Source organism: Pelodiscus sinensis, chromosome 5 (assembly GCF_052426305.1).
Source record: "Pelodiscus sinensis isolate ZL-2025 chromosome 5, ASM5242630v1, whole genome shotgun sequence".
Classification (NCBI taxonomy): domain Eukaryota; kingdom Metazoa; phylum Chordata; order Testudines; family Trionychidae; genus Pelodiscus; species Pelodiscus sinensis.
In genome coordinates this window covers 46,986,273-47,011,849 of record NC_143056.1, presented here as the reverse complement: position 1 = coordinate 47,011,849, position 25,577 = coordinate 46,986,273, and the positions used below count along the sequence as shown (strand labels likewise).

The 25,577-nt window shown below is 42.5% G+C and overlaps 1 protein-coding gene across 1 annotated transcript; it reads left to right on the top strand.

The window, feature by feature from the left end:
• Positions 1-32: 32 nt before the first annotated feature.
• Positions 33-25,577, top strand: PAX9 (paired box 9). Its single transcript, XM_006117700.5, has 4 exons — positions 33-279; positions 1,064-1,690; positions 4,421-4,560; positions 23,901-25,577. The coding sequence occupies exons 1-4, from the start codon at positions 276-278 to the stop codon at positions 24,153-24,155; spliced, it is 1,026 nt and encodes a 341-aa protein (XP_006117762.1). The 5' UTR covers positions 33-275; the 3' UTR covers positions 24,156-25,577.

The following is a 25,577-nucleotide window of genomic DNA, read 5'->3' as shown; positions in this document are numbered from 1 at the left end:
TGCCTCTGGTGACTGATAGACTGAGACGCCCGGCCCAGCTCAGCCCAGCCCACGTTGCTGTGAGATTGAAATGCAGAACTCAAGTCTCTTTCATCGGGAAACAGACTTCCTTTTAGCTTTTTTCCTTACATTCTTGCCCTCTCCTAGAGTGGGAATCAGAGGGACCCGTGGACTTTTCCAGCCGGGATTGCAGGAGGCCGGGAGACTGAAGCTGGTTGTTAAGTTCCCCTTTGGAAGCTTAGAGTAGCAGTCTCACTGGTGTCCTGCTCAGAGCAATGGGTAAGTGGTTGGAAGCTGTAGGAGGGCTGTCAAAAGCGAGAGCACCCGTGTGAGATCATGTCCCGCCACAATTTGCTTATTGACTTTGTTCGTGTTCCTACAACGTGTAGGGACCTGTTAAGGGTCAGCAGCATGGAATGGAGCAAGCTAGTGACTGGCTGGTTGATTATTAATGTTATTAGGAGAGTACTAGAGGAGAGCAGCCTAAGGGATGATTTGCGCCTGTGTGGAGTATTGTGTGTTATTGCTGACACCGAGAGCAGCAGTTAAAAATTCAACACATTTGCTTGGCAGTGAGGGTCTAGTGGTGCTGCTTGCAAAGCAGCATGACCAGGAACAAACAGCACTAGAGTTGGTCTTTTTCTTTAATTATTATTTTCAGTTTCCCTCTCTTCTCAGCTCTGGCAGAATTCAGTCAACCACTTTCTCTGGCTTCGCCCTCTCTCTCTTTCTTTTTCTTTTTTTTTTTTTGCGGGGGGCGAGGCGGGGGGAGGAAGGGGAGAAGCAGACTTGTCTGCTCTCGTGATCTCTTTCTCGCCTCTGGAATGCACAATGCTGAAATACTTCTGATGGCGCAAACCAATGGGCTCTGAAAATGTGGCCACGGATTTTTAAAAGTTCGCTCGCATGAGAGTCAAACCATTAAATGAAGTGGCTGTGATGCGTTCCCTCTAAGCGGTGACATCTGCGTTTTTGATGATGAATAGTTGGGTGGGTTCAAGCGCCCCCCCGTGAACCGTTTGCCTTGTCAAATATGTTTGTGTGTGTGTGTGTTTGCTTGCAGAACCTGCCTTTGGGGAAGTGAACCAGCTCGGAGGGGTGTTTGTGAACGGGAGACCCTTGCCCAATGCCATCAGGCTCCGGATTGTGGAATTGGCCCAACTGGGCATCAGACCCTGTGACATCAGCCGACAACTGCGGGTTTCCCATGGCTGTGTCAGCAAAATCCTGGCTCGCTACAATGAGACTGGCTCCATCTTGCCCGGGGCGATCGGAGGCAGCAAGCCTAGGGTCACCACCCCCACGGTGGTGAAACATATCCGGACCTACAAACAAAGAGACCCGGGCATTTTTGCCTGGGAGATCCGAGACCGACTGCTGGCGGACGGCGTGTGTGACAAGTACAATGTGCCTTCGGTCAGCTCCATCAGCCGGATCCTCCGGAACAAAATCGGAAACCTCTCGCAGCAGAGTCATTACGAATCTTACAAACAGCATCAACCCCCTCCCCAGCCGGCTCTGCCTTACAACCACATATACTCCTATCCCAGCCCCATCGCTGCCGCAGGAGCCAAAGTGCCGACCCCGCCAGGAGTGCCCGCAATCCCCAGCACCATGGCAATGCCTAGGACCTGGCCCTCTTCCCATTCGGTCACGGATATCCTGGGCATCAGGTCCATAACAGACCAAGGTAAGACACGTATTGGTCCCCTAGGCACACTACGTTGATAGCAAAAGAGGGGGGCTCTTAACGCCTAATGTATTTATCTCTATAGTTTGTAAACCATAGATCTATTTTCTGCAGCACACACTAAAATCGGGAACATATTTAATAATGTTTTCTATAGGCGTATGCTTTTTGGACGTGTAATATACACAATACTTGTGCAATGGTAAAGATAGAATTTAGCGATGACAATTTAGCTGAAAATGTGGTACGTCCACATTAATACTCTTTCTCTGTATTATGACTTCTTTATCTGTGTATGGCTTCCTTATTAGTCATTAATTATATAACGATCTTGCATGCTTTGTGTGTATTACATATATTTGTTACCAAATCCAGCATTCATGAGTAAAAACATCTCGAAATTACAAGGAAATTTAGTTTCTCTTGTTTTTGCAATTAGGCCAGATTTGCTCAGACAGGAAGTTCAAATGTCACCTAATTGCTTTCATTCTTATGTTTTACTTTGTTTTCCTCCGAACTGGTGGTCCAGAAAAACGAAACCTCTGATACTTAAGTTGTATCTATCCCTTTCCAAGTAACTGATTTTCTTCTACGGTCTTTCTCTTCTTTAGGCTAGAAACATTAGCTTCTCGCTGAACAAAGTCTCTGTCATTTGTAGCAAAAAAGAACATTTTAAGTGTAGTTTTTTTGTCTAGTAACAAACATTACATATCATCAAAGGAGCATATTTTAAAAAATAACCCTGGGCTGTCGCTGTCACTGTTTCCTACTCTTGGATCTGGAGTTTGGCTTTCTGTTTTCCCTGCATGCCTTCAACTACACAAGTTGTCTACACATAATATCTATATAACACACACTCCAGATCTATTGGTGGTGGAAGGGTTTTACAAGCAAAGGCAACCCTCCTCCCCTTTCCCCGCAGGTTGGACACCGATTCACAATATAACTTCCACAAACAAAAACAAACAACCTCTCCCCAACCAAACGTATGTGCGTGTGGATCCAGATGTAGAAAATATACAGGACAGAGTGTGTTCCTTCGGCGGGGGATGGAATGTCTGAAATGAGCATTACAGGGAAAATTGAATTAGAAATCGAGAGGGTTTTAATGATTTCCTCCTTTATTAACACCACATTGGCCACAGGGCCCTGGTGCCATTGAGTGTTTAGAATTATCTCCCCCTCTATCTCAGGCTTGGGGACTTACACAATTTACTACAATATAAATTCGCGTCTCCCCCAAGCCACGGCTGGGACTGCGGAGCCGCAGAAGCTGCACATGCGGGTTGTTGGCTCTTGATTTGTAGGATAGGTTGACCTTGCTGACATTTAAAGGAAGCCCCTATTCCTGGGAAAGTGTGAGCTCAGCAGAAAAGGGGGCTTGCAGAGAAAGCTCGGTTTCTTCACGCGAGGGCTCGATCCTCGAGGCAATGGGAAGGTTTGCTATTGATTCCCGCGGGAAGAGGCGTGGGAGCCTAGCAAGCGCACTGAGCAGCTCGGGGGCAGGTGGGTTAGGAGAACCCCTTCTCGGCTCAGTGTGCCGGCTCGCTCTCCAGCGGGAGGCCAACCCGTTTTCGTTGCCTGTAAAAGTTTCCGCGCCGCGAATCCCCAGCAGAGTCCGATGCGTGATTCCAGAGCCCTATCCGTGATTTTCAAACGGGTTCCCTCCCGGGCTGGGGCGCTTGTAATTGTGCTGCCGTGCCAGAGGTGTGCACAACACGGTTGGGGTTGCCCTCGGGACAAAGAAGGGACACTGTTCCGTTAAATCTACCTGGCAAATAATTCTGTCAAGCGCCGAGTTATTATTGAGCAATTTTCTCCTCTAAATTACCTGCTGTCAAGAAAAGCTGATGACGAATGTTTCGAAACAGCCCTGAGGCTTGTGCTAATCGGTTTATACTACCTGGGCTTTTATTATTATGTTTGTGTTTTAATTAAATACGGGAAAGAAACATTGAAAGTTTTAGTCCCTCGAATACAAGCGTGAACAATTGATCTTTTCTCCCATTGTCCGCTCTCTCTCTCTCTTTTATTTATCTGTCTTCAAGCCCTACCTCCAAAGACAAACCCAATATGTTTTCTATACAGAGAGGGTGGCAGGATGGGGGTGTGCACACAGAGAGGTGCCCCTCCACACCCAATTTCTACGTACACCGATTACATGTACGTAAAAAGATATGCAAAGAACACGCATATATGTCAATATGATCCGTAATTTACACATCGAGTATTTTTAAAAGAAAATGTTATAAGCACTTCCTGAGTTTTCTAAACAAGCACTAGAAGTCTCCTTCAAATTACCAAAACCTTTAACTCAGTTTCTGGCCGGTTGGAGAAGATGGGTGCAGACAGTCTATATTGTACAGAAATTGAACTGCTTTTCAAACGTCTTTCACTTCATGCAGCAGGAGACATGCTTACAGCATCTCAGGAACCCAAGCTGCTGTCAATATTGCAAAGGTGTCCAGGTGGTGCCAGTCAGACCTAATCGGCTATTTTTCTTGATTGCGTGGCTAGGACCAGGGAGGCTTTGTCACTCCGCTGAGACAGGAGTCCTGGCCTCCGTTTTCCTAGGGGCCTGGGTTTCAGCTAAAGTCTTGGGGAGAGGTGTGTGGTGGGAGGGGGGCAGCCTGCGAGCGCACACAGCAATTCCTGCCCCAAGTACACTGCCTTGGCTCTTCGCAGCTCATTTTCGGACTCTAACGAGCTGTGCCGCGTGTCTCCCCACAGTGAGTGACAGCTCGGCCTATCACAGCCCCAAAGTGGAAGACTGGAGCAGCCTGAGCAGAAACAGCTTCCCCCCTTCCGCCCAGCACGCTGTGAACGGGCTCGAGAAGAGCTCCCTGGAGCAGGAGGCCAAGTACAGCCAGGTAAAGAGCCGGCGCTTGCTAACCTCGGGGGGGGGGGGGGGGAGGGCGGCTCGGTGGGGGGCGCTTTCCTCCTGTCGGTCTGCACTGAGCTTGCCCGGCTCAGACGGGCCCGGCTCTCCACAGGCCTCTGGGCTCAGCCCGGCCACGGGGTCCAGTCCCAGCTCGCAGCACAGCGCTGCTTCTCCACTGCTGCGCTCCGCACGGGGCCGCTCCTAGGCTTGGGGCGAGCCGGGCCCCCTCGGGGCTACGCTGCATCGGTGGCTTTGGTGAAAGGGGCACCCGGCAAAGAATAAGGCTTCGGCCCTTGCGAGGCGCGAGGACCTTCCTCTTCCCTGTCAAGTCTCACCCCGCCACGGGCAGATCCCGGCCTGGAGTCCCGCTACCTCCCCCCGGCCGGGGTCCCAGCGCAGACGGCGCGGGCTGGCCGTGGCACAGCGCTGTCGGGGCTAGCGGCTCGCTGCAGTGCCCAGGCCTCTGCGCCCGCCCGCTCATCTTTACCCCGCTCACATGAAGCGGGAGGGGACGACACCGGCGATGCGGGAGCCCCGGACGCGGTCCCGCTGCGGGCAGGTCTCCTGTTCCACTCCACCTGCCCTGGCTCGATCCTGGCTCCTCTGGAGCTGTCCGGAAAGCGCCGCTGCGACCAGGATCGGGCCCGAACGCGCGGAAATCCCAGGAGCCTTCCTGGGCGCTACTGACCCGACACGTCTCGGAGCAGCGGGCCAGAGAGCCTGTCCGCCCGGGCACTCGCAGGGACTGGCCGTGCAAGGAATCAATACGAAAGAGCCTTTCCGAAGCCTGCTGGGAACTTGGCAGGGCCCAGCCCCAGGAAAGCTGCTGGGAATGGCCAGAGGAGCCTGTGGGCATTTGTGTCTGGGCCATTGGATTCGCCAGCTGGTGGCCTGGGTGAGCTGCTGTGCGGCTGGTCAGTTACCCGAACTTCTATGCTGTCACTGCAGCGGTGCCTATAGATGACGACCCGCGACAGAGGCCGATTTCCCAGTGTCTGTCTATAAATAGATCTCGCATTTGGTTTTAACTAGAGACCTGAGCTAGATTTCTGCCCCCTGGTATTTTAAGGGTAGTTGGGTTAAAATTCGGACTCACTCCTTCCAAAAGAGAATCATTCACAAGATGCTTTTAAACATGTTGAACGTCCACACCATATTCAGCAGGTGATGGAATAGTTTGGAGTATATATTGCTTCCTTACATTGTTAAGCATTTTTTACACCTAAATATGCTATTTAATGTCTATGATTTTTCCTCACTGGACTATTTTAGAACTGCTGTCTTTTAAATTTGCTAAGGGATCAAATTGTGTCCTCAGAAATAAGCTGTAACAGATTGAAATATGACTGAGGTGTGTAGCGCATTTTTAACAACATTTTTTACAAATAGCAAAACTACAGTTCAAAACCATGTTGCCCAAACCATATTAATTCTGCTCTCTGTGCTGAGTCAGAAATTCATTTAGGGGGTAGTTCAGTTTGGGGGCAATTCATGTCCCATATTCAGATTTTGTTACTGCTTGAGGGCAGTGTTTTCAGAAATGTTGGGAAAATCTGTATGGCTTCATTTTTGGATGGCCAACTTCCAGTCACCCTTTGCCTGATTTTTGGAGCAGAGAGTCCTCCTACCTGTTGAAAATCAAACCCAAGGTGTCTAGAGTTGGGCACCACAAATCTGATGCTCACAAAAGGAACAAACACTTCTGAAAATAGATACAGAGATTTAATAGTAAATGTGGTAGGCCCCCAAATATGAGCAAACCTCTTATTTATATTTGCAAACAGTATGTACAATAGTGCTGGAACATAGGTGCTGCCTTCCCCTGGCTTGACATTGTAATAATAAACATAAAATACATGGTTTCAATCATCAGCACCCCCACTATAAAAATTGCTCCAGCACCCCTGACTCTGTAATGCTTTTCTTAAAACTGTCCTATTTTTCTATTGCAAATAGTGCTAGCAGCCCAATTAAAAGTTTCAATTAATAAAACATATATCAATGAATTCAATTTGCAAACTTCTAGTTTAAAAAAAATAAATAGTGCAGATGTAAACCAGTTATGAAAAATATCTTGTCATTATACATTTAAGAACAGGTGAGCTCTGTATACAATGTCCTAGGGTCCAATCCTTCAAACACGTATGCACATGTGATTAAATCCATTGAAGTATTTGCAGGATCAGACCTTTGCCTTGTAAACAACTGTCTCTATAATTTTTCAGTCACTTTAACAGATAAACTAAATAAACTAAAATAAAACACCACCCTATAATTGTTTTCCACCCAGAGTAGAAAATGGTATTTTACGTCTCATCCTTTTCAAAATATATGCATTTATACATGCATATAAATGTTCTTGTGGCAACACCAACCTTATTTAAAAGTTACATACAACCTAGAAAGTTGTCTACAAAAATTAGTTTTAAAATGTATCCTGTTTTAAAAAAGAGGGCAAATTCTTGTGTTCACTTAACACAAATGTATTGTCCACAAAATACGAAAGGTAGCAAAGGCAAAAATAAATAAATAAATAAAACAAAATAAAATTAGAAGTTGTGAAAAATGTAGTTTTCAGAGCTATGCATATTAAATAAAAAGTAGTGCTGAGTATTTGTAAAAAAAAAAATCTTTTCCCCAGAATAGCTTGTGTAGATTAAATTTGTCTTTGGGAAACTGTGATTTATATTCTGGAGTACTTACAAGATAGTGGCTTTGCTTGTTTACTACAATATTAATTAAAATGTATATAACTGCCTTAACTCATATGCTGGCTACTTCTCTGACCCAGAATTTCCTCGGAAGGAAATAAATGCCCCAGAAGAATGTGAAAATATGACTTTTTTTTGCAGTTTTGACAAGATTTGTGGTTTGAATAGAGGTGTTTCAATAGGATACAAAATGGAATTCACATTAAAAGCTCCATGCACATGCAATTTTCTTATCAGGTTATTCATTTGGGTTGAAATTCACCCAAGAATGTTGAGTCTGTGGTAAACATTTGGTGGTGGTTAAATATGTCAGCAAGACTGTGTGGTATCTGTATACCTCCTGGATGTTGCAAAGGGGGTACTCCCTGGGTAGACTGGCATGGGCAGAAAGAGAGATCTCTTGGGTCTGCACTTAGTGGATCCAGGGGATGGGTATTTAGAATCAATGGAGTAAGAAGTTTCAGCCAGCATTCATGCTGAACAGAGACTACAGTAAAATTTGTGCACTATCTGTGGACTGAGTGATGCCATTCCAAGGGGTTCCCTGCATGAATCCTGCTTACTGAAACTCTACGTATAGAAGGATGAATGTGGAATTTGACCCATAGAACAGAAGTGATTGGTCTAAAGTAACAGGCCGGATTCAACCCAATTCTACTCCAGTTGCATGCCAACGTATTTAAAGTCAATAAAGCTTTGCTGGCCTAGGAATCAGGCTTTTTGCCTCTTAACGAAAGTTCTAATTGCAGAACAGGGGCAGATAGAATGTGTCAGTGCGTTTTGATAAAGGGTTTAGTGGGAGATGAGAATATAGTTATTGATGATGATGATGGTTGATTGATTGATTTATAATTAGTTAAGCACCAAGAATGTACAAGACATAGGCTGTGGTTCCCTTTCAACCACTTGCCCCAGGGGGAATGCTGCAAACAGCTGGCCAAGTCTGATTCGGCTAACCTTACTCACTCATATGGAGTGACATTTCAGTCCACAAATAGTCCAGTGGAGACTCACTCCTCATGAGAGAGGATGGCAGAATAGAGCCCTACATAAGGTTTTCTTAATACAGTTCATCTGTGTTTACTTGTTCTATCTTTGTATAAGGAACACAGTCATGTTAAAGGGTCAGATCTTGAGGCCTTTATTCAGGCATCAGTTTTATTGACTCCTTTATCAGTTCTGGATGCAGAGCCAGTGCTCTCTTTGAAACATGTAGACTCTTTTACTGCCCTTGACTCTCTAGATGCCGCACATCAATGGGAATTTTGTCTGAGTAAGGACTAATGAATCAGGCCAAAAAATCTCAATTTTTTTTGTTTGCTTTTAGCCTTATGCCATCACATGACACAAACTCTGCCTTTCAAACGTACACCGTTTTAAGCTCCCCACATTAATAATTTTTTTGTCTTTGGAGCCCCAATCTTTCTCCTGTGTTTGAGCTTCGACAGATTGAAAGCTTTGGCTGGCACACTCTGATCATGCATCAAAAGTTGGGTAGGAAATCAGAGAGATGTCTTGTAAAGCTCATTTTTGGTTAATTGATGCCTCCAGTTTTAGACTGTATGCAAACGATTGCTTTGTATTTTCCCTGTCCATCATTTTGCATACTTCTGTAGCCAAGACAGCTTTGCAGACAGCCCAGTCTGAGTAAAGAGGAACCTGAAGAGGAAAATAGATTTTTCTGGGAACGGGATAGATTTGGTTCACAAATGCTTCACATCTTTGAATGCAGCAACCCAACCACATACATGCAGGCAAACACACTTTATCATATGTTGTGGGGGAGGGACTTGAGAGGGTAATTGCTGTGGCTATTGATATGAAAAAGATGACTATGTCGTATTTAAAGACAGTGATTTCTGTGTTAAGCAGCTTGTAAACACAGTTGTTGATAGGGAAACTAACTGAAATCCTTGGAGAGCTAAAAGAAATAGAATTCCATTTGTACATTGCATTTGAAATGAAGACATTTTATAAGGAGGAACAGTTTGTAAATTGCAATGTTCAAAGAACGATGCCTTGTGACTGGATAGACTAATTTTATGGAAGCACAAATTGAATAGTATTGAAGTTTGTGTTTGCATGTCTATAATAAAATTAATGCAAGGATCTGGGTTATGGTCATATAATTAGTGGAATGTTAGTCAGCACATGTTATCACAATACTTTTCTTAGAATTTATTGCAGTGGATGCTGCGGGAAGAAGAGGTTTTGACTAGAATGGCTGCTCTTAAGAGATCAATATTAAGAACTTGGGCATAAGGGCAGGTATCCTGCAAGCTAATTCTTGGGGATGAGGATCTGTTCTAAGACCTGATTCAAAACTCACAGGAGTTAGTGGAAAGTCTAACTTAAATGGGCTTAGGATCAGGCCCTGACTGAGGCCCCACTGTGGCAGATCAGAGACACTAATAATGTCGAACGCTGAGGATTTCACTCATCTAGAGCCAAACCTTTATCAGCTATCAAACATTCATTTTTGGATTTTTCACAAATTACTGTCCCCTCATCACACAGACTCCAGCCTCTTTTATCATTGGGGAAAGACTTTCATATCCACGCCTCCATTTATGGCAAGCAAGGGTAAAGAACTGCAGGTGCAGTTCTGTACACGCAATTATTTGCACCAACAGTTTAGGTCATATAAGATAGTTAAGATCCTGCTCTTCAGTTACAGTGGACAAGGAAATGTGGGTGCAATGGGCAAAGCAACCTCTAATTATTTTCATTCATAATTATTTGCACCCACAAAAAATGGTGACCCTAGTAAGAGTGAACTGAATATTTAGCTCTAAAAGTTTTGGCCTATTATCTAAACCTCTTACAAGGGTTACTTGCCACAAAATGCCAGTAGCAAATTAGTTAGCTGGCATCTTCTACTCCTAATCAGATCCTGAACAGGTGAATTCATAAATGTAGGCCCATGATAAATAAGTTCCAGCTAATATCCTAAAAATGCATTTTCTCCAAAACATGTCCCCACTGGCTTCCCTGCCAAGGTGTCAAGTAAAATTCTTAATTGGCCAGTTAGCTGAAGGGATTATGCTGCCTGCTACACCTGATGAGGAGTAGCAGTTTAGACCAGAACAGTCTAGTTTGGGGAATGTCCAGTCCTGCTGTATTCTGTGTGGTTACTTTACACTGGTTCCCACCATGAAGACATTGTCACCAAGATGGATGATGATGAGGGTCTAGGCATCCATGTCATTGATGTTGTGGATGAGTATCCCACTGCATACACCTGATTCCTTCCCAGGTGATCTGGATCGTACCCAATTCGAATCCTATTTGTGAGACCTGCCTCTTACTGGCCACCTGCTTCTGCACCCAAAACACAATGCCCTGCCAAACAACCCACATGGCTTCAGGGCACTCCACCGGATGAAACTAATAAAGAAAGTCAGAGAGGTGAGTGAATGGTTGGTGCTCAGGTTGGCATCTGAGCACCAGCTGCTTATTGCCTAGACATCACTGTCTGGGAACTCAGGCACAGCAGGCAAGATCGCGGCACCTCTTCTGAAGGAAAGAGGAGCTTAAGTGTTAAGGGATCCCGATCAGGACCTGATCCTCAGAAACTCGGGACTTTGTTAGAAACCCATCCTACAAGCCTTCCTGCATTTGGAGTGCAGAGACAGGAATCGATACCTTGTGCTATATGGCTACTACAGCAGTTGGGTACCAATGGGGATAGCCTGTGTTCACAGTCACAATGTTAAAGACCAGTCAGTAGGCAGCAGAGTATGATGTTACACTCACCAGTGTGTCAGCACTGATTATTGCCCCATGCAGCTTGGAGCCTTGTGGACAGTGGGAGTGCTGGGTTTGGGTCTCCCCTGGGCAAGCTATTAGTAACTCTCCCACTACTGCTATGAGCCAGCAAGTCTTGAGGGATCCTCAACTCCCTTATTTTCTCCGTCCTACTGACCCCAGATTTTTGGGTAAATATTTTCTTTAAAAATTGTGAGAACAATACACTTTTATCTATCCATGTAGAAAACCCCCTTTTGTTTCTATGTGTTAATCTCTAATGTGCCACAGGACTACTCACTGTTCCTATATTATATAGATTGCCAGTTGCAAATCCATAGCTAAGGTTGAGTTTTTAAACTTAAAACATACAGACTTCCTTTCTACAATTGTATATAATCTTACATCACTGGGGGCCTGTAGGTTTACTAGATCCATCTTAAGCATTTGTAGAGCACTTGCCATAGATTCATAGTTTCACCATAATAACCTTGACTTATATTGTATCATGTTCTATACATTAAATTTTGAACTGAAAATGCACAGTGGAGCGAATGTACAATGCATATCACCTTGCCTTGTAAGAATGCCACTATCACATCTTAAGTTAGCAAATAATTGAGGACAGAGAATTAAAATTCAAAATGATCTTGACAAACTGGAGAAATGGTGTGAAATAAATACAATGAAATTCAATAAGGACAAATGCAAGGAAATCAAATGCACAAATACAAAATGAAAAATGACTACCCTGGATGAAGTACTTCAGAAAAAAAGCTGAGGGTTATAGGGGATCACAAACTAAATATGAGTCAACAATGTAATACTGTTGAAAAAAACAAACAAACCTAATTTGGGGATGTATTAACAGGAATGTTAGAGGAAAAACATGAGAAGTAATTCTTCCACTCTACTGAGCACTGATAATTCCTTGGTTGAAGTACTTGTCCAGTTCTGGGCACTTCAGGAAAGGTGTGGAAAGATTCAAGAAAGTCCAGAGGAGAGTAATGGAAAGATTTAAAGGTCTGAAAAACATGGCTTACAATGAAAGGTTCAACAAAAATGGGTTTGATTAGTCCAGAAAAAGACAATAGAAGGGGAGGGAAGACATGATAAAAAGTATGGAAAAAGTTGTTAGAAAGATGAGGATGATAAATTGTTCTCCTTAACCACAGAGAACAGGACAAGAAGTAATGGGCTTAGATTGCAGCAAGGGAGGTTGAGGTTAGACATTAGGAAAAAACTTCCTAACTGTACAGAGCTAAGCACTGGAACAAATTAGCTAGGGAGGTTATGGAATCTCTGTCTCTGGAAGTTTCTCCCCCCCCCCCCCAAAAAAAAAAAACAGATTAGACACACATTGCTTAGGGATGGTCTAAATAATATTTGGTTCTGCCTCAGTGCACAGGACTGGACTTGATGAGCTATCAAGGTCCCTTCAGTCGTACACTTCTATGGTTCTATGATTGACATTAACTGTGGTGGATTATAGTATAGAACCTGGTCCAGCATGAAACCTACATTTCTCTTCTAGAAAAAACCCAAAACATTTTGATGATACTCAATACCCTTTCTCTCCTCTCCAAAAAAAGTTTTGTTTTATTTATATGACCATTATAGAGTCTCGTATGTGTTACTCCTTTCTCCTTTCTTTCCCCGTTACTACACTGTTGTCATGGACTACTTAGGTCTGTTTTTTATGTCTTTAGCTTTCTAAGGTGTTTTTTGCTTTAATTTCTGTTGTATTTTGTTTTGATGACGTTGTGCAGTGCTCCCAGAACTCTGGGGAGCAACCTACTATAGGTTTGCAAATCAAATTTATTATTACTTTTTCTGAGAGCAGTTTTTTGCTCCCCTAAAGAGACTCAGACTTGGAATCTGATAGCCAAATATAAATATGTCTTGTTGAATATTACATCAGTAGTTACAAAATGCAATTAATTTGGTCTGACTTTGTGTTATTTGGTGCCTCTGGAACTGTCTATGAAAATAGAGAAAGAGCTTTACTAAAAAGTGCATTGAATATAGAGAGTGAAACTTGCTCATTATTAAAAGGGTGGACCACATTTTATAATGAAGTGGCATGAATGTCTGTGGCAGTTTCATTGCAACACACTGCATATTGAATTCTAGTTACCATGAGCCTATGCCGACAGTAAAGTTTGGTTAAAAAATGGTTTCACTTCAGAGAGATCCACTGTGTCTGGACAGCTAGTCAAGTAAATATTTGAACCCTAATCCTGCAAACATTTAAGTATGTGCATGATTTTATTCATCTGAATAATCCTGTTGACTTTAAACATAGAATTGTTAACCCTGCTCCTTGTCATTTATGTATAAATAGTAAGTGCATTCCAGCTCCTGAAAAGCCGTCTTCAATTTTCACAAACAGATGATTTGAAAATCAATGCAATTACATTTCCCCTGAACAATAAGTATATATCTACCATACTGTTAGAATTTTTAAATAATCTAATATATTTACTATGCTGATATTGAAGTAATATATTTGATATAATATATATATTGAGTAACATATACAGTGTTCTACCTACCACTAGATAATCCACATTCTATTCAGGCTGAAATTTTCTTTTGGATTGATTTTTTAAAAATCAATCTTATCCTGCTCCCAGTGAAATTAATGAGCATTTGTCTTTGACTTCAGTTGGAAACAGGAGCATGTCCAGTAAAGGTAACTCTTTTCTGTATGTGTATAAACATAAAATATGCATAAATTTTTGGATCAAGCATAGTAATGAAAACTCAGCAAATGGTTAGGAGGTATTTCTACTCATGTATATCTGGCTACACAGGGGACTCAACTTACTGTGGCCAAAATTATTTTTCAGAAACATTCTTTTATGAAAAGTGTTAGTGTAAAAAAACCTGAGTACCACAGTTCTTACTTAGAGCTCTATAAATTCTTACTTATGCAAATAATTCTGACTCACATGAGCATCACCATTAACATCTATTTAACGGTCATGAGCATTTGTAGGATCTTGTAATTTCTCCCACTGATGCCAAGGGGCTTAGTGATGACTACAGACTTTAGCCCTAATTCTATTAACCACAATCATAACAAAAATATTATTTTATGTTATTTATTTTAAAAGGTTAGAAGAAATGTACATGTATTAATTGCATCTTTAGGTAATCCACTTTCCCAAAAGAGATTTCCATTACATACCTGCTGATGTTTTACTTGGAAAATTTGTTTACTCGTCCCTTGGGATCACATATGTTGGCTTGATTTATAAATCATATTTACCATCCAATTAAAGGGAATGATTTAGCATGTTTGCTTCCTTTATATTTACAGATTGCTTCTCGTCATATTGCTGTTACCTCTCTGACTAGTTAAATGCACATTTCTAAATAGGCTAAACATATCTGGGGCATTTACAATGATTTACTCTTACTGTCGGAAGACTAGATATATGGCCGGTCTTTCTTCTGTAGCTTTCTTTTGCTATGGAAAAATGTACTACTTCAGCAGCTACTCCGCAAATGTGTTTTCAGCACAGTGGATGTACATGTCCAGTACGCAGAAATTGCTTCAGCTTTTCATTTTGAAAAATGAGCAGTGAGAAAATGTCTTATTTGTGGAGTTACAGTAGCGTGTGTGTAATTAAGGCTGCTGGCAGCACTCCATTCTAAAGGCTAACCACTTCTTGCACTAATGCTAGTGTGATCATTTTGATAGTTTGTTTAGTTTGCTTTTGGGTGATGGCTCTGCACTGGAGGATAAAGTGAATATGTGAAGTTTGCTGCTCCAAAGAGAGGTGTTACATCCACACTCATAGTACAGTTGAGAAACAGCAACACTGTTTACCAGAGGTCCATTCCTATTGATCTGACAGGCAAAACTCCAACTGATTCCAGCGAGGAAATTTGGTTTGAGGCAAGACGGCAAGCTCATTAGTGTTGATAAACTTGGTAGCTTAGGATAGCTCTTTTTGCCCATGAAAAATGTTGTTTCTCAAGCAAGCTACAGTTTGTTTTTCACAGGTCTTTATAACACCTCTTTAGAGTGACTGTTCCAATAACACTTTTGCTTAATGGAATATCATAGCAAGCACTAGAACAATGGGTTGATGAGACAGAATAATGGAGGCTATTCTGTCAAAATAATAACTACTTTCATTATCCATCCAGAACATTATGATTTACAGTAAGATTTAGTGCCATAACTTTGCACAATATTTTGCATACATTTTAAATAGACACAGTTCCTGCTCTAATAAGCTTGCAAACAAAATTCAGTGAGGAAGGCTTTGTGGAATCAAGCAATAAAGCAGACATCATAGAATATACATGTAACAGACATACAAGGGGGCAGGGGCAGAAGGGAGGATTACAGCTAGTAAAAGTAATAGGAATCATTCACTGATGGAACTCTGGATTTACACTGGAGTACCTCAGAGCAGAATTTGGCCCATGTGGTTTCTATAGGCCACGACTAGAAAAAAATGAAAACCATCCAATGGTGATGGTGGAGACTGTGAGGTAAATAGGAGGAACTGTCTGAGGAATTTGTTGTCTCCTCAGAAAACAAAAGCTAGAGGCTGAGTCTGCCTCATAGAAGTTAAAGGAGTTTTGCCATTGGCTTCAGTAGGAATAAGGTTGGTTCTTAAAGATATGTCTACACTCCTATTAGTCACCTGCAGCTGGCCCAGGCCAGCCGACTTAGGTTCTTAGAGCTTGGGCTATGGGGTTATTTAATTGCAGTGTAGATGTTTTACTCCAGCTGGAGCCTGAGGTCTGAGACCCTCCCACTTTGTTAACTAAACAGCCCTCCAGTCTGAACCCTTTGAGCCCAAGTCAGCTGACATGGGTCAGCCACAAGTTTTTTAGTTGCAATGTGGAAATACCCTAAGTAGCCAATGTAAGCTACTTGAGAGTTAAGTGCCAGTCAATGGCCCACTGACATTTCCACTTCAGAGTCTTTCTCCCAGACTCCTTTTACTTAGTATATATGGAAATAAAATGATAGGGCAAATCCTCTGCGGGTAAAAATAAGTGCAGCTCCATTGATTTCAATGGAGAAATTCTGAATTGCAACAGCTGAAGAGCTATGTGACCAGCTATGTTTTTAAAATTATATAGACCTGATTCTCCTTTCACTTACAATGGTGTAAATCGGGTGTAACTCAATGGAGCTGCACCTATGTTAATTTGGTGTAAGGCTGAACAGAATTAGGGCTTGAACGTACAAGCACAGTTGAGAGAATTTGCTTTGCTAACTTTATGAGCTACTAGAAAATTATGGGTTCCATATTTTGAACATAATTCAGAACTGCTGAGATTCTACTTCAATTTCACCCTTGCAAAACATGAGTTCTGGGCCGATGCAACATTAGAAAGCAAATGTTTTCCCTGAGTCTTCCCAGAAACAGAGCAGTAATTACCTTCCAATGAGATTCTTTATCATTTATATTGCACAGGTTTCCATTCAGTTAGAAATACATTTGTTTGTTTTTAAAATTAAATTTCCCTTGAAAAATAATGGCTTGAATTAAGAGAAAAATATTTTTGAAACCTATAAAAGTTTCACAAAACTAGGTCCTTAAAGTTCTAAAAGTCTTACAAATCCATACAAACCACAGAGTTCTTCTAGTTCTAATTATATATGTTTGGATTTTGGTATTCATTTCCTCCCATTGAAACACACAGGGTCATGGAATGTAATCCCTTCCATTTAGCTGTAAGTGAATACAGTGCTTTTAAGAAGAGTGGGATTGACAGAGAGTCAAGCGGCACTCTGGTAATCCATAAAATGCAGCATCAATGAAAGCTTCCTTTCACTGCCCCATCTATGTACCTTAAACCTAATCTGTGAGGTGATGCCTATTTCCATTATAGTTTAGACCTTTGTCTTTTTTATTGTAATTTTGGATTAGAGTACCAATTAGTGCCTACGGTTATTATGGTTTTGTGAGAGAGACTGGGTAGTTAGGAATTAAAATGATGAGTACAACTTCATTTTAAATCCCAAAACAATGTATCTGGGTAATATTAAAATTTATCAAATCATCAGAGGTGGGGTTTAAGAAAAGGGAGGGACAGATAGTTAATTTGACATTTACACAATCAGGGTGTATTTTTGTTATCTTTTATAAAAAGGAATGAATCGCAGTCAAATTTTGTTAACAAACCACCTATATAAAATATACAGTTTAATTCAATAAAGGACTGGATCCCTTCCAATAATTTAAATCCACGGCTGTCTGTTTTATTCACTGGCATGCTAGAGAAGGCCAATGCACAGATATGTAAGAGGATGAAATAAGTGTGCATTTTGGCCTAAGCATTTATCAAAAAACATGAAGTCATCTATCTTGACTAATTCCTGACAAACTTATTGTAACAACATAAGGTTATTTTAAATAGTTCCAATTCTACTTACAGTGCCAGATTTGCCTCACACAATACATAGTATTGCGTTCTGGAATGCCAGTCTAGACAAGATTCTGACTGACTTTAATCACAGTTTTGCCTAGGCAAAGCCTGTAGTACTGCACCCAGAACACCCTGGTTCTTGAAGACCAAAAGTTACATTGCTACCAAACATAATTATTTTAATGTTTAATCACTGTCATTGTAAATCAACCCATTCATTAATATGGAAATGACAAAATACCGAAGTACATCCTTGAATGACCGCTTTGCATTCTGTCCTTCTGATATATTTTGTAATCTGGTATGACTGTGTCCCATTGATTGTTCTCATTCCACCAAGTTTCTGTGATGCCTATTATATCAATATCCTCTGTTAGTAGGAGGCATTCCAGTTCATCCATCTTATTTAGACTTCTAGCGTTTGTGTATAAACACTTCAAAAATTTGTGTCTGTTTATCCATCTGCCTTTTCCTGACGTAAACTTAAAAAACAATAAATAGTCTGGTAGCACTTTAAAGACTAATAAAACATGTAGATGGTATCATGAGCTTTCGTGGGCGCAGCCCGCATCTGAAGAAGGGGGCTGTGCCTGTGCCCATGAAAGCTCATGTTACCATCTACATGTTTTGTTAGTCTTTAAGAGTATGTCTATACTGCATTTCTCTTTCAAGAGAGGAATGCAAATGCAGCCGAACGAAATAGCAAATGAAGTGCAGATTTGAATTTCCCATGCTTCATTTGCATAATCATGTCCAGGCGCTATTTCAAAATATCCTATTTCGAAAAAAGAAACGCTGTCTAGACGCGGTTATTCAGAAAGAAAACCCTTCCTTCGAAATTACCCTTTCTCCTCATAAAATGAGGTTTAATGGTAATTTCAAAAGAAGGGTTTTCTTTTGAAATAACCACATCTAGACAGTCTTTCTCTTTTTGAAATAGGGTATTTCGAAATAGCGCCCAGATGCGATTATGCAAATGAAGCACGGGAAATTCAAATCCGCGCTTTATTTGCAATTTTGTTCCTCTGCATTTGCATTCCTCTCTCAAAAGAGGAATGCAGTGTAGACATACCCTAAAGTGCTACCAGACTTTTTGTTGTTTTTTAAATTTATCCTGTACAGACAAACTCGGCTATCCCCTGAAGCTTTTGAACATGCAATTTCCTGATGTTTATACTCTTTTTCATTTGATTGTATCATCTGATTTGATCCATACTTTATCATCTACCATCCTCTCCTCCTAGAGAATACTAGAACATAGAGAATCTAGAGATACTAGAACATAGAGAATCTCTGTTAATAGAGCCTCCTCCTTTAAGAGATGTCTCTGTCCAATCCATGTGCTCCTCCACACCCGTCGGCTTTCCCCTAGCCCTTAGTTTTAAAACTGCTGTACAACCCTCTTAATGTTAAGTGCCAGCAGTCTGGTTCCATTTTGGTTTAGGTGGAACCCATCCTTCCTGTATAGGCTCCCCCATCTCAAAAGGTTTCTCTAGTTCCTAATAAATCTAACCTCCTCCTCTCTACACCATCATCTCATCCACACATTGAGACTCTGAAGCTCTGCCTGTCTACCTGGACCTGCATGTAGAACAGGAAGCATTTCAGAGAACACTTCCATAGAGGTTCTGGATTTCAATCTCTTTCCTGGCAGCTTAAATTTGGCCCCCAGAACCTCTCTCCTACTCTTCCCTATCTTGTTGGTACCTACATGTATCATGACCACAGGTTCCACCCCAGCACTACACATAAGTCTATTTAGATGTCTCAAGAGATCCACAACCTTTGCACTAGGTAGACAAGTCACCATACAGTTCTCCCACAGTCAACCTATGGAACTCCTTGCCAGAGGATGTTGTGAAGACTAGAACATTAACAGGGTTTAAAAAAAAAAGAGCTAGATAAATTCATAGAGGTTAGGTTCATCAATGACTATTAGCTAGGATGGGTAGGAATGGTGTCCCTACCCTCTGTTTGTCTGGAAATGGATGACAGGAAAGGGATCATGTGGTGACTACCTGTTGTATTCACTCCTTCTGGGGCATCTGGCATTGGCCACTGTCCACAGACAGGGTACTGGACAAGATGGACCTTTGGTCTGATCCAGTGTGGCCATTCTTATGCATTGTAATCACCTCGCCCCACTTCCCTCCCATCAAAAGAATTCATAGGAAACTCCATGAAGGCCAATTCCCAGAGCTCTTCTTCCCCCTAGGTTCCTGTCAGACACGATTTCCTTCCCCCCCATTTTATACTCCCATCATGTACCTTTGTGTTTCAGACCTTTATAGAATGCATCTAATGCAGGGCGGGGCAATACTTTTTGACTGGGTGCCACTTCTGAAATTTTTAAAGTGGCCACGGACCACCCTGGAAGTGGAAGGGTCTCAGGTGGAAGGGGCGGGACTAGGACACTTCTGTCCTTCCCTGCCCACAGACCCTGATTAGTCTGGGGGCAGGGAGCGTGTGAAGGCTTTGCCCCTGCCCTTCCCCCAAAAAAGAACCACCAGCTGCTCTGAACAGCTGGCGATTCCCTCTAGGCGTCCGCGCCCCTGGTGGTAGGAGGAGACTTTCCGTGCTCCTCCTCCTGCCCCAAGTCAATCAGAGCCTGGGGGCAGGGGGAACACATGAAGTCTGCCCCCACCCTGCAAGGGAGTGCTGCACTTACAGTCACCCACCTGCTGAGCAGCAGCTGGCAGTTGACTCTAAGTGCTGAGCCCCTTGCAGAGTGGGAGGAGACTTTGCACACTCTCCCCAGCCCTAGGCCTATCAGGGCTTGGGGGGAGGGGACTGTGTGAAGTCTCCTCTGGCCCTGCCCCTGTCCTGCAAGGAGCAGGGTGAGAGGAGACTTTGTGCAGCTGGGGGTAGGGTTAGTGCCAAGTATCTTGCTCCCTGCCCTCCTGCACACAGCACTTAACCACCAGGGTTGACTCATAGCATTTCACGCTCCCCGGTGCCTAGGCTCTGATTGGCCAGGGGGTGGTAAAATGGCAGGACCTCTGCAGGCCAGATCAACCTGCTTGGCAGGCTGGATCCGGCCAGCAGAGGCCCTTTTGCCCACCCCTGATCTAACAGCTCCCCTGAATGTGTCATTCTGGCATTGTAAAGTGCTGTTACTTTTACAAAAAGCTCAGGAACTTCCCATGATGAAGAAGAGCACTTTATAATATCAGAGCAGCCATGGGAGCCCTCACATAACAGCATTTTACTAAGATTTTTAACACCTTGTGATTGTACCTACAAGTAGAGTCAGTGAAATCAGCTTTCTTGTGATTTAAGAAATACTCCAACGTACAGTGCATTCATTATTTGTTATTGATGAAAATACTGAAATTCAAAGTTCAGGTTAGACTATAAGTCTGAGACCCACCAGAGAACATGTAATTGGGGCTGAATTTCAAGATCAAAATATGGATTTGGGGGAAAATGGCAATTTCCATTTTCATTAAACATTTATAAATTTGAAAAACTATAAGTTATTCCTACAGCTGTATAATTTGGGTGGGTCTAGACTACATCCCTCTTTCGACAGTGGGATGTAAATTAGACAATTTGAAATTGCAAATGAAGCTGGGCTTTGAATTTCTCGCACTTCATTAGCATAATCACGTCATGGTGCTCTTTCGAAAAAGCTCTATTTCGAAATTGAAACTGCAGTCTAGATGTGGTTCTTTCAAAAATAGAAGCCTTTTTCGAAAGATCCTGTAAACCTGAAGATCTAATTTCAAAAGGCTTCTATTTTTGAAAGAACCACATCTAGACTACGGTTTCAATTTCAAAATAGCGCTTTTTCGAAAGAGCGCCATGACGTGATTATGCAAATGAAGCGTGGGAAATTCAAATCCTGGCTTCATTTGCAATTTCAAAATGTCTAATTTACATCCTTCTGTCAAAGAGGGATATAGTCTGGACACGCCCTTTGTGTTGATATGTGTTATAAGACAAAAGACTGAATTCTTCCCTCTCATGTGCTAGTTTCACTGCTGTGAAACTGTGACTTGACTTCAGTGGATTAACTCCTGAATCTGATTAGTGTAAATTATAGAAATATCAGTCCTAATGGAATGCCCTGATGCAAAATATATATGTGGGAGATAAGAACATAAGAACGGCCATACGGGGTCAGACCAAAGGTCCATCCAGCCCAGTAGCCTGTCTGCCAACAGTGGCCAATGCCAGGTACCCCAGAGGGAATGATCCGAACAGTTAATGATGAAGCCATCGCTGTCCTGCCATCCATCTCCACCCTCTAACAAACAGAGGCTAGGGATACCATTACTACCCATCCTGGCTAATAGCCATTGATGGACTTAACCTGTACAATTTAGAAATATCTAAAATGTGGATATAAATCTGAAATTTAGCCAGATGAATCCAGGTAAGCAGGGCCAGATTAATGCAGCTCAGGGCCTCAGGCAAATCTCTGCACTGTGGGCCAGACATAGGTCCCTGAGGCTTGGCTTCCCTCCCTTCCATGGAGCTGGAGCTACAAGCACCAACTCACTAGTATGTGCCTGCAGCCCCTAGGTAAAAGGCATTCAGGGAATCTGTGTGTTGCATCTTCCCCCAGAACCAGTTCCACAACTCCCATTGGCCAGGAGCTGCAGCCAATGAGAGCTGTAGGGGTGGTGCTTGTGGGCCTGGGCAGTATAGCACTGCATAGAACAGCCTGGCCCCTCCACTTAGGGGTGAGCCATGTTGGCTACCTCAGGAAGCAGAGCAGTGCAGAGCCAGGGCAGGCAGGGAACCTGCCTTAGTCCTGCTGTACCACTGACCAGCAGTGGTACAGCATTGAGGTACCAAGGTAAGTGCCTCCTAGCTGGAGCCTGCACCCACACTCCCTCCCAAACCATACACCCTCACCTGCTTCCTAATGCCCTGTCCCAGCCCTGAGCCCCCTCCTACATCCAAACTCTCTCCCAGAGCCTGCACTCTGAACCGCCTGCTGCACCCAATATCAGAGCCCACCCCTCCAGCTGGAGCTGCACCCCTTCCCAAACCCCAGCCTTGAGCCCCTAGGGTTTCCAAAAAAAAAAAAAATCTAATAACCTCAAGCCCAAAGGAGAGTTAATCTAGCCCCACAGACCAGAATACAATAGGCAAAGTAAAACATTTTAAAAGTCTGTCCTCTTTCTTACATCTCTATATCACACAGTTTGGCCATAGTTCTACAAAGCACTGAAGCACTTGTTTAACTTTCTTTCAGGATATGCTTAAATCTAATTGCAGTGAATGGAAAAACAACACATGCTAATGTGCATTGAGGAATAAGGACCCCAAACTGCAGTGCCATTATTTGAATAGAAAACTTCCTTCCATGTAAAAGAAAACTACATGAATCAAAACCTGAGCAAGATAAATGACCTTGCTTTGCATGTACTCTGATGAAGAGGCACCTGCTTTACTTTTTACCACAGTAAAGCAGTGACTTTTTTTAAATTAAAAAAGGTTGGCAATCCTCATGACTGAATGTTTCTCCTTTTTATTTTAAATAGAAATTCTTACCATCAGCCCTAAGTATTGGAACAAAGGGGGTAGGTGGAGCTGCTCCATCATATACAGAGTTTATGGCAGGGGGCTCAAATTTGGGCCCATGCGCCATTCCTGGCTGGAGCGATTGTGCAGTCTGACCCAGGACTTCTGGTGGACAGGGATGGACCTGTTTGTTACTGTCCCCCAAGCTCCACTCCTTTCTGCCATCTCCCAACCTTCTCCTTCCCATAGCATCCCATGCCTGAGGGCTCAGCTTCGGGGATCACCTGAGGGGCCTGCTGCCCATCCCCCGGCATGCTGGTAATCCTGCTCCAGATTGCAAAATCACTCCAGTAGGTGATGGCCCCCCAGGCCATGAGTTATGAGATCCCTGGTTTACAGTTTGGTTCAATGGCTTTCAGCACTTCCACTATAAAAATTGTTCTGCACCCCTGCCATTAGCCTACATAAACCCCAGGAAAAAATAATAAGGTTCTTGCAGTTGATTCTCCTCACAAACGTCTCATTGAAATTAATGGGAGTTGTGAGTAAAGATGGCTTGCAAGAGCAGATCCCAAAGATGAAGAAACAGGTTTAAAATGGATAATACTATTGGGCATGCAGATAATCACTTTTCAGCTGTACACACAAACATGCTATGCAAAAGCAGGTAAGTGTAATTATTCCCCATGTTCCAGATGGGGAAACCAAAGCACAAAGGGTGAAATTCTGGCGCTGGTGAATTCAATGGGAGCTTTGCTATTGACTTGAATGGGACTAGGAGTTCTCCCAAAGCAAGCTGAATTGTCTAAGGTCACACTGCAAGTCAGTTGTAGAACCAAGTAGGTATAAAACCCAAATCTTATTCTCAGTCCAGTGCCCTGCCCACTGGTGAGATAGATATGTGACACATTCATGATTATTAGGAGTTGATTCTTTTTGAAGCAGAAAAAAATCTTTATTTTACAAACTTTTTTTCCTCTTTTATTTTCAGGCGCCAAATGGTCTTCCAGCGGTCAGTGGTTTTGTCTCAGCACCAACGATGGCCCCTTACCCTACAGCAGCTCAGGTGTCACCTTATATGACATACAGTGCAGCCCCTTCTGGTTATGTAACAGGCCATGGTTGGCAGCATGCTGGAGGGACTCCGCTCTCCCCTCACAACTGTGATATTCCTGCATCGCTGGCATTCAAGGGCATGCAGACAGCCCGAGAAGGTAGTCACTCTGTCACAGCCTCTGCTCTCTGATATAAAAATCATCCTAGAAAAAAACTCAACCTTTTTCATCCCCTCCTTGGCTCAGAGACTGAACTTTTGTGTTGGTGACATTTACAGATTTCTCCCCCTGACCTTTCTCCCACAAAATCTTTGGACTGAACTAGTGAAAACAACAAAAGAAGTTGATCCATGGGTTTTTGCCCATGCACTGTTTGAACTAAAGAAGATGATGCATCCCTCAAAGGGCTGATGGAACTGTAGTCTGACTATTCATTGGTAAAACCACCCGTATTTATTCTTAATCAACAAGAACTCTTTAAACGTGCAATTGTCATTGAGATTGTATAAAATCAATAAAGAACAATCAATAGGGAAAGTTATGCTATGCTTCTAATCAACAAAAGTGGCCAAACAGAGGTTATTTGCTAATGATCTGTCTCTAGAGAACAAATCCTTTATCGACAAGGTTAAGTGATCCACTGTTATTGCTAAGATATTGCTTTTTTTGCTTGTTTATGAAATATAGAGCCAAGACAATATGCGGCTCTCACACTCTTCCTGTATTTCATCCTGTTACAAAACCAGTAACATGTTTGTATTTTCTATCTGTTTGTAAATATAAGCTTTAGACAGCATTTGTGTTTCCATGCCACAGTACATTTCTGCGTCTTTTTGGACGTTAAAAGTGACTTTGTAGGTCATTTCTGTTTTTTGGTTAGTGGTGGCAAAAGTCTCAGGTGACTGAGGATTAGGCAGTTCTTTTGTCATGTTTTGTGCATACAGTGGAGGCTTCTACATCTTAAAGATATTTTGTTTCTTCAGTTGAGGACTCAAAGGCAAATGACCAAATAAATTCTCCCAGGTCAAACCCATCTCCCAGAGTCATGACACAACCACACATATGCCCAGGGTACAAAAGAGATGTAGGTGGAAAATAGCTGAACAAATATAAGAACTGTAGAGGAAAGTGATTTAGAAGCCTAAGTGTAATGTGAAACTTGTGCAGAGACACTTAAAAAGTCAAATTAAGTTAACAAAACCACTGTGAAACCAAACTGTACTGTCATTGTTGGCTTACCTGTGTTCAGCAATTTCAGCTCCAGGATTATGTTGTAATTTTTTGAAAAGAAAAATTGGTCTTAAAATGTCTGGTTTAATGAATGTAAAAATGGCTCCCGTTAAAGTTTACATTGTTGTGTATAAACATGCTTCACTCATAGGTTTGCTGGTGGCGGGGTGACAAATACATGTTTATTTAATGTTAAACTCCCTTTTGGCATTTTTGTAGCTACTGGCAAGCATTCTGTCCCAGTCATTTTGCTTTAAACTTTTCAACTTGACATTAATTCCCCCAAAGTTAATTGTTTTGGCCTTTTCAAACTTACCTGCTTTCCAAGGGCAATAATAAAGTTCTGAATATTACTCCAAAAACGTCTTCCACATGCTTCCAGA

What these genes read in the sequence shown, in the direction of transcription:
- PAX9 (XM_006117700.5), top strand. An exon ending in CAGGTCCATAACAGACCAAG is followed by an intron (nt 1,691 to 4,420) that starts GTAAGACACGTA and finishes GTCTCCCCACAG; the next exon opens with TGAGTGACAGCTCGGCCTAT. An exon ending in AGGAGGCCAAGTACAGCCAG is followed by an intron (nt 4,561 to 23,900) that starts GTAAAGAGCCGG and finishes TTTTATTTTCAG; the next exon opens with GCGCCAAATGGTCTTCCAGC.